This window comes from Morone saxatilis, unplaced genomic scaffold (genome assembly GCF_004916995.1).
Source record: "Morone saxatilis isolate NCDOM2014 unplaced genomic scaffold, NCSU_SB_2.0 Contig2, whole genome shotgun sequence".
In the NCBI taxonomy this organism is placed as follows: Eukaryota; Metazoa; Chordata; class Actinopteri; family Moronidae; genus Morone; species Morone saxatilis.
The window spans coordinates 2,871,161-2,880,106 of record NW_023339762.1 but is presented as its reverse complement, the minus strand read 5'-3'; the positions used below and the strand labels follow the sequence as shown (position 1 = coordinate 2,880,106).

At 45.7% G+C, this 8,946-nt stretch overlaps 2 protein-coding genes across 2 annotated transcripts in view; one reads left to right on the top strand and one right to left on the bottom strand.

The window, feature by feature from the left end:
• The window catches only part of arntl1a (aryl hydrocarbon receptor nuclear translocator-like 1a), a 27,765-nt gene extending 21,781 nt beyond the window's left edge, over positions 1–5,984 (top strand). The window contains exons 19-20 of the mRNA XM_035664649.1: positions 987–1,080; positions 1,167–5,984. Coding sequence (XP_035520542.1) covers positions 987–1,080; positions 1,167–1,324 — 252 coding nt within the window. The 3' untranslated portion in view covers positions 1,325–5,984. The remainder of the gene's footprint in view (positions 1–986; positions 1,081–1,166) is intronic.
• A 1,445-nt stretch (positions 5,985–7,429) lies between these two features.
• The window catches only part of LOC118330852 (BTB/POZ domain-containing protein 10-like), a 14,905-nt gene continuing 13,388 nt past the window's right edge, over positions 7,430–8,946 (bottom strand). The window contains exon 8 of the mRNA XM_035665538.1: positions 7,430–8,865. Coding sequence (XP_035521431.1) covers positions 8,369–8,865 — 497 coding nt within the window. The 3' untranslated portion in view covers positions 7,430–8,368. The remainder of the gene's footprint in view (positions 8,866–8,946) is intronic.

Here is an 8,946-nt window from a genome sequence, read left to right as displayed (position 1 = left end):
CGATTCGCCATAAAACAGATAGTACTCAACTTCAGTGTACAATGTCCAATCTCCACTAAACTTCACATATTCTGTAACAGTCCCACACTGAACACATCTACATGACAATATTCAGATAGAGTGATAACGCCACCGACTGGCAACAGGAAATAAACGATGCATGGCAACTTTGATCTGATTTACGTGAAGTTTTGAACGCGTAAGTCTTTTGCACGGTGTCTGAAACGCGTGACAACATAGAGTGGTCTCCCTCGGCATTACAGCGAAGAGGACTTAGGCGTGGGGCTATGTGGCATGGCGCGGCTGCGACAGGCGACCACCGTGCAGGCCCCGACGTAGGTTGATGGCGAGGTCCTGCCCAATGCTGCTTGCAGCTTTAATTCCTTATTTTGCAGCTCAAAGCTGTTAAAAAGGTAACTTAAACAGATTCAATAAGTTCATATTTTAGAAGCATAACTAATATTCAAAGATCCTCCATTTTAATGAAATTTAACCAGGTAGAGTACATATTTGGTATTTTCTTAAATGACGTAATGTTTTGTACATTGCTCTTTGCTTATGAAACACTCTGAGTTGCAGAGATCTGGTGGCCTCAGAGCTTAGTGAAGCCAGGCGTTTTGCCAAAATGGAACCGCTTATCAGAACCCAGCCTTAGTCCTTTTTAGTGGTTTTTATTTTATCAAATAGCCCACGTTTCCGAATTTCAGATCTTTGGCTAAAACTTTGTATCTTGTTTGTCCGTATGAAAGCCGCAGTGTTAAGACGACAGGTTGTGTTTCTACTGGGGGTCATGTGCCGGACTATTTCTTGGCTTGGCTTGGAGTCTTGTTATCACTGTGAGGTTGTCGGGCAACAAGAGAAACTCCAGGAAGTCAATGTGAAAGACAACAAGCGTATTTCCGAAAACTGAAAACTTGAAACTGAATCTGTGTTCACAGTTACCTGATACGTGTGTGTCTGTGTGTGTGTGTGTGTCACGTCTATAGATTCAGAATGGAGGGACACCCGAGCTGCCGAGCACAGGGATCATTCCTGGACCTGATTCTGTAGGCTACCCCTACTCCAACCAGTCCATCATGAGTAAGTCGCACACGAAACGCGCACACTAAACACACTTTCTTGTCGTTTACTTGAGTGTTTTCTCAATGACTCCGTCCTCCGTCCAGGTGACAACTCCCACCTGAGCATAGACATCATGGACGACCCCGGCTCCAGCAGCCCCAGCAACGACGAGGCGGCCATGGCGGTCATCATGTCCCTGCTGGAGGCGGACGCCGGCCTGGGCGGCCCCGTCGACTTCAGTGACCTGCCCTGGCCTTTGTGAGGAAGCTGGAAGGGAAGAAGCGGAGGGAGAGAGGGAGAACTCCCTCTTAGCACCAGAGCCACCGATGGAGAGAGTTCAGTCAGCTTGAATTCTGGCCGCCATGTTTCCTGCCCCCCCTACACAACTACACTGCAAAAAATGTCCATCTCAACAAATGATATTTTAAATCGGAAAAGGCTGTAGATACTGAACATTTTACACACACAGGAGATGAGGCTCTCGCTGCTGTTTGGATTACACTCCTACTTTTTGATTCATCATTCCCTGTAGGCGGACAAGTGACCCTGAATGTTTTCTGGGGCAAACAGAAAGGATTTTTATATAAAAATCCGGCTCCAGATGGCGTGTTAAGATGATCCTTTTTGCAGTGTCAGTTGCCTGCAGACGAGGCGTTCCCTACGTTGCCACGGCGAGAGACCATTACTCTAACAATAGTGCAGCAAATGGAATCTCAAGTTCGAAGACTGCGGTGCTAACGTGTCTGCTGATGGGCTGAACTCTGTCTAACCGTGGCTCTGGGCTCTGTCATCGCCAGGTCTACAGCCAACCACCCAAACCAACACAGGACTCCGTTCACAGACAGCGGTTGAAGTTTTGACGCGGGGGTTGGAGTGTGTCGGGTGGGGAGCGCTCGATTTCCGCCTCCTGTCGCAGCCCTCTCTTCACCTCTGACCGTACGTTCCAAGTCTCCTCGCAGGATGTCGATTGGCTGTTTTTCGCCAGCTGATCTCCAGCATGGGAAATGAACACACAGCAGGTACCCTCTGGAGATTTGTTTGGAAGATTCTTAGAGGTTCTTTATTCCGAAGCCACAAGATTCCACAAGCAGGTGAACTTCAGTTCATTCAAACGATGACAAACTCCTTTCTGAGAAAGCCACCTAGCTGCTGTTTTCTAAACTAACATGAACGCTGACGCATTTAGCTCCAAGCTACTCTAAAGCTCATCCTCGCTAGATTATATTTTCCCAGAAGAATAGATTCTGTATTTTTCCTGAGTTTAAAACACAGATTCATTTCTGCCTAAAACTACCTACAGTACCTCAGTAAGTTCAGTAAGTGTGATTCGACCCAAGCACGCCCAAATAGAGCGAGCGCATCGACACTGGCAGCAGCGTGATGCGTCACCAATCAACACAAAAGGAGAAAGAAGTGTTGTATGAGCTTGAACTTCCACGTTGGGCCCATAGAGGGCGAGTCCTTATCTCGCTGAGACAGCCGACTTCCTGCCACACGCGAGAATGATCGACTGATTCGGCTCTTGTAGTCTTGTGGCTCAGATTCTAATAATACAAAGCATCATGTTGGAGTGTTTCTCACCCGCAGACAAATATGATAATTGTTTAACCACTGCCTTTTTGGGCCAGTTTGAGTCGATCCCAACTGCGGCCACTACCCTGAATCCACCTCACAGCCCGGGGGGGGGCGAGCTGTGTCCCAGTCCCATACTTCATGCTAACTCTAAGAAGGTTTTCAGTATGATCACTGGAAAAGTGATCTATATACTACGTTTGTGTGTGCTGTTGAAATTCTCCCACAATGCAATGCGCAAAGACATGGAGGTTCACAACTAGACGGTATCCAAAATAGCTGTGAGTGAGCACCAGGAAGGGTTAAAGCTGCAACATCTGGATTACTGTATAATCTGCTGTTAGTATGAAACACTCGCATATGTTGATTTCTTGTGTGCTAACAAACAAAAACATAGTGTATACTGTACACAGTCAGTCTGTCGTATGGAATCGGGACACAGCTTTGGCATCAGCCCCGTGACAGACCCACGTCCTGTCCAGGGTGTCTCTCACCCTGTGCATGCTGGGAGAAGCTGCACCTCCCAGCAGAGGGATGGACTCAACAGTTCACACTCAAAAAAAAGCCAAGAAAACGATGATTATGACGCATCATGTGATCAGTGCTGATCAGATCCACTTAGGCGATGCAACAGGCCCCCACACCGCACATCATTTGGACCCAGTTCTGTGATTAGAAACCATCAGGACTTGTGAAGACCTCTACTGCTTTGTTCTCCTGCACATTTTAGCCTCTGAGCGTTGACAGCAAACGGCTGGAGTGAAGCTCTGACGACTGTTACAACAAAGAATCCGACTTTAACGGATTGAAGGAGGTTAGCTGAATCTGGTGGGAGCAGCAGCTCGGTGCGCAGGTGCGTGTTGGCGACTGTAACGGCGCGCTTGGCGTCTCTGCGGCAGTTTTCCAGTCTCAAAAGAGAGCAATTCAACTGCAACCCAAGACAATTCAAGCGCTCCTCCACGAGGAAATGTTCTCCACTGCCATTTTACCGAGGTCTGCTCCTCACACACGGCTCTTTACAGGTAAACACGTGCTGGCAGGCTAATTAGCATCAGCCCGCTAACGTAAAAACCTGGTGGTCTGGGTCACAGGGTCTCCACCTCCTCATCTTCACCTCGACACCCATATGAAGCACTTAAGATGCAGTTAAGACTGTCAGTCACTAAGCTCTATTCCCTCAACAGGAGGGCTGACTCTGGATCAGTACTCTGATTCAGAACAGGCCCCGAGAACAGATTTCTTTGCCTTTTGTGACCTGAATATTTAAAAAACGGACCCAACGTGTCCGTCATCAGTACCTGGGCTTGAATTTAGGAGCAGCCCCCGTCTAACTTGTTTTGCTGGAGTTGGGAGAAGTTAAAGAAAAAATACCTCTGAGTTCAATTCTGCTGCAAAAATGACAGATTTACAGTATGTGGATTTTTTTCCTTTTTTTAATCCTGCAGTTACTCATGAATTTGGTCTGTTTTTAGCACTTGATAATACACAGATGTACTCTGTGGCTACACATAACTGTCAATGCAAACTACCTTGTTAGCAGAGAGGGCTATAACGTAGACAGGGGGCGAGTATAGAAACAGGTAAATGTCGTAGAGATCCAGCAGAGTGGGACTTTGTAACGGGGACAACAGGACATTCTCCCATCATGTCCTGTGACAACAAACAGGGTCAGGAGGGACGGCCAGGAACGCCTGAATGGAATTCTTCATTTCAGTGTCCCGTTTTTTCCTCCATCATAATGAATATCCTCAACACAACCTCTTCACCTCGCCAGCTCTCTGCCGCTCGCTGACCTTTTGTCGGCGTGTGGTTAGAGGTGGACACGTTGAGAGGAGTCTCAGCTGTCCTGCTTGCCTGCCCGTATGGAATATACATTTGAAATGCATTTGATGTGCTGAATGCATTTGTAAAAAATGATTTCAGTTAATGCCAAAATGTCTCAAGAAAAAGTAATCCAGGAAAGATCCCAACTGAGAGATATTTTACAGGATATATGTGAACTGTTAAAATATAAAAAAATATATATATAAAAATATATATATATATATATCTATTCCAATATATAGAATAGAAAGGAAAAATGTCCTGTAATACACTGAAAATGCTTTTTAGGTGCATTGTTAATACATTTAACAGTAAAGTAAAACGAAGTGGCCACCTTTTACATATTCGAATGCATTCTGCAAATATGCATCGTGTGTGCAAGCCTGCTTCTTGTTTGTGCCTCTCATCATTTACATTCAAGTCTCACAAAGCTGTGTAACAACACTCGCTGCTGTTCTGAAGGTATCCAGTCTCCCAAGGCTCGTCCAACCATCTGGGTGAATAAATGATAAAAAAAGATTTATAGTTTGCAAATTGCAACTGTATTTCCTAATCCAGGTAGCTGGAAATTACATAACTTTTAGTTTCCTCTGTACCGCACAAGAAGAATAATTCATTCTGTATGAAAAAAAAAATGGCACTAAATGCCCCTGAAATTCAGTTTTCTTAATCAGCTTCTCACTGTGAGAGGAGTTCCTGGAGGTTTTTCTTCCTGCTTTTCTCTCTGGTTTGAAGTGGGCGGGGCTCAGTTGGAAAAAGGTGATGTCACGTATTGTCTCGGTGATCCAGAATCTGGTGACGGTTGGTGGGTCGTTTGGTCACTGTCAGTCAGATCTGATCTAACCACACCCACATGGTCCTGAGCAGATTTATTGAGTTTTTTTAAGTGTTGACCTCTTCCCCCCCCAAACTAGGAGTAATCAAGTTTCCAGAACAGCAGCAAGTGTTGTTCAGCAACTTCACGCCTCCAAGGATATTTGTGTAAAAACACCAACAACAAACAGACGTTTGGCTGTATGACTTCAGTATTGTTAATTCATGAGAGGGCACAAACTGGGCAAACACATTTTCTTTCCATGTGGGCGGAAAGTTTTTAATGTGTGACTTTGACGTCAACCAGTCGTGGCTGAACGTCCAATCCAGGACGCAAAAGTCCAAGACGCAGCAGTTCCTCTGCTGCTCATCTGTAAACCCCTCGGTCAGTGTACAGTTGGGTTCAAACAGGACTGTTACCTGCCAGGCTCAGGCTCCGCCCCCCCCTCCTGTCCTCCTCCAATCACTCAGCAGCTGGCGAGGTCCCCTCTGTATCTGTTCTAGTGGTTTTCTGTTTCAATGTTTTTACGCTACACACTACAATAAAGTGTCCCCCTTGTTGATATGCCCCTCCCCACCTGACAATAATGTATCAAATCTTTAAATATTATCATGTTAAGAGTATACTTTATGCAAATATATATGAGTATGATGAGTGTATTGTATGTATCAGCAGTGAAATATTTTTAAAATAAAATTATTTGTTTCTGTCATTCTGTGTCTGTTACTAGCTTTATTGCTGATGTGCTCTACAGAACGTTGTCTTGAGCGGGTAAAGGTTTTCTCCGCGTGTTCATTTATGACTCCGGCTCTCCTCTCTCAGCCAATCAGTGCAGCCCGGTGGTATTTTTATATAATGTTGCCATCCAGCTGCTGGAAGCTCTGCACACAGAGCGAGATGCTGAATGTTGCCACTGCTTTCACAAGCGTCTTTATAAACCAGGAACGGGGGTCTGTGAACACAACACTCGTGTATACATCCCCAATGCTCAGAAGATGATTTTTATTTTCATTATTTGTGACAGAGCTACTTAGTATTCAGAGTCTCTGGAAACCCTGTAAGCTTATTCGTGGTTTGATATTTACGGGCCAAAAAGTTATTTAAAGCATGAGCATACACTTTGAACTCATGCATTAAATAATCATAGTTACCGTGGAAGCAGCTCATCCATATTTAATCTCCGATCCTCATTCCAGAGTCCGGTCATCTCCAGCTATTGAACGCTGCTTTCATCCCCTGCCAAACCTTCACAAAACCTCCCACACTGGTTTAAAAGTTAAAGCTCAAAAGGTTCCTGGTTTTGGTTCTGTGCCTCGGAGTGCAACTAGTTTTGTCTTTTTCACAGCAGAATATTTCTGTTGTGATGCTGAGTCATTACACAGTGATAAGATCAGCCTTTACACCAGTGGTTCCCAATAAAGCTTTAAAAAATATACACAGTAGGGCTATATCTCAGCATCTGGTTACTTCTGTGAGGAGAAGTAAATGTAAATTGTAGAACAATGGTCAAGCGTCAGGGACAAGAGCACACTGAATTTGTCAAAAGAGAAGCCTACTAAGTGTGTATGATTAAATGTATGGTTAAAAATGATTTTTATAATAGAATTGAATAAAGGGTTCCCTAAAGGAAATATTCTGCTCAAAATCACTCGACACAAACTTCTTACGATTACTGTGTTCACTATTTGGGTTCATTGTGCAGTTCTGAATATCATATGAAATAGCCATACAACGTGTCACTTCGTCAGGGGTCGTCAGTTCCCTTAAGGAAAAAGGTTGGGAACCGATCAGACATCTTATCACCAGTAACTGCTTCAAAGAACAGTATCAAAATGGTGCCTGATACGTGGTGGTAAGAAATGGAGACAACACATGTAAGCATGGTTATATGTTAGCAATAAAATATCAGTATCAGTATATTAATTAACTAATTCATATTGTGCAGTCATGTTTTTAAGGCAAATAAATGAGCATTTTCCTCTCCACCAGCAGTTCTGTTTTAGTGGAAGTAATCATTCTATCAAATATGAAGGTTTATAGTGTTGAATCCATATCTGAGGGCAGACCAATTAGAACCGACACCAGACGAGACACCGCAGCTTTTTGTTACCTTTCAACTAGATTTAAATAAGGAAGCGACATTATCTCAGACCAGAGTGTTGTGAATACCATTTATTAGAAAACATTGTGTTCAACATCTCTTCTCACATCCTGTGCTCACAGCAGTGCTGATGAACCTGTGCAGAGCAGCTCAGCCAGGATGCAAACAAGTGAAAACAAGGACTTAATGTAAACTAGGAACCAAATCAACTGGTTGAAAGAGCAAAGGGGGTGGAACATTTTCTTAAAAAAAAACAAAAAATGTATATATGTTGTGTAAAACAAAAACCCTTTCAATCAAAGGCCTTCACATGCGCTGGAAAAAGTGAATCTTCACTGCTAACTAGCATCCAAATAAAGACTATGAAGAGGCACTGAAATCCACTTTCCCAGTGAGGTACAGTATCCCAGCAGCAACACACACACTTCATTATAATGTAATACAGCACTCTGTCTTTTCACATGCACACAGAGTGCAACTAAAACTCTCCTTTGGTCAGGTAAATAAACAAACGTGAAAAGTGTGTGAGGAGGCCTGCTGATGTGCGTCATCCTTCCTTCGCTGCTGATCGGTTCTCGCTCATTCGGACGCTGCGTCGACAGAGAGGCTGCAGCAGACGTGCAACAGAAGGCAAAGTGGTGTTTTGCCACTCAGGAGGAGGAGGTGAGGGGGACTGTGGGACTGTGGGGCAGTGGGGGTGGGGCAAAGTCTGCGTTCACACTGAAAGCAACAAGTGGCCAGAAGTGCTTTAATCGTTGCAGAGAGGTTAAACTGTGTGTGCTTACTGGCTGTTGAAGGCCAATGAGGTTTCTGTGCTTTCTTGGCGTCCCTCCCAGTGTCAGTGTGTTGGTTTTACAATCGATGCTCGGAGAACCACTATGTGAAAGCTGTTTGTCTTTTAGTTTCCGGGCTCCGAACTGATGTCAGAATAAAGCACTTGCTGCAGTCAGTGTGAACGCAGCAGTGGGGGGGGGGGATTCAGGGTGCAGCCAGTCTCACGCAGAGGGTGACGGTGTGTCTGGGTCCGGCTCGTAGTGGTAAGTGGCCTGAGTGTGGCTGCTGCCGTGCTGCTGCTGCTGCTGATGGTTGCTGAGGGCCAGGCTGTGCGGGGCCTGGCCCGTACAGTCCTGAGCCTGCTGGTGCGGGCCCTCGTAGCCCTGCGCCAGCTGAGGGCCCGCGTTGTTCTCCGGCCCCTGCCCGAGCGGTGCCTGGTAGGGGTCGTTGACGCCCGGCGGCTGCGGCAGAGTGTCCAGCTCGTCCACCTGCGGCCCCGGAGGCTGCATGACCACCAGCTGGTCCTGGGGAATGTCTGCGGCGGCCGCAGCTAGGTTGGTTATGGACTTGGACTTGACGCACTGGAAGTCCACGTGGCGGCTCTTCCCTTCCTCCTTCTCCCAGGACATGCGGATGAAGGGACGCTGGACATAGTTGTAAATGACCTCCGGGCGACCTCCAGGACGCCGCTTCACCTTCTCTTTATAGGTTGGGTAGCCTGGACAAAACAAAGGAACCAAAAGTGATCAGAACGACATTGAAGGACACAGCTACAGCTTTACTGCTGGAGTTAAAGGAA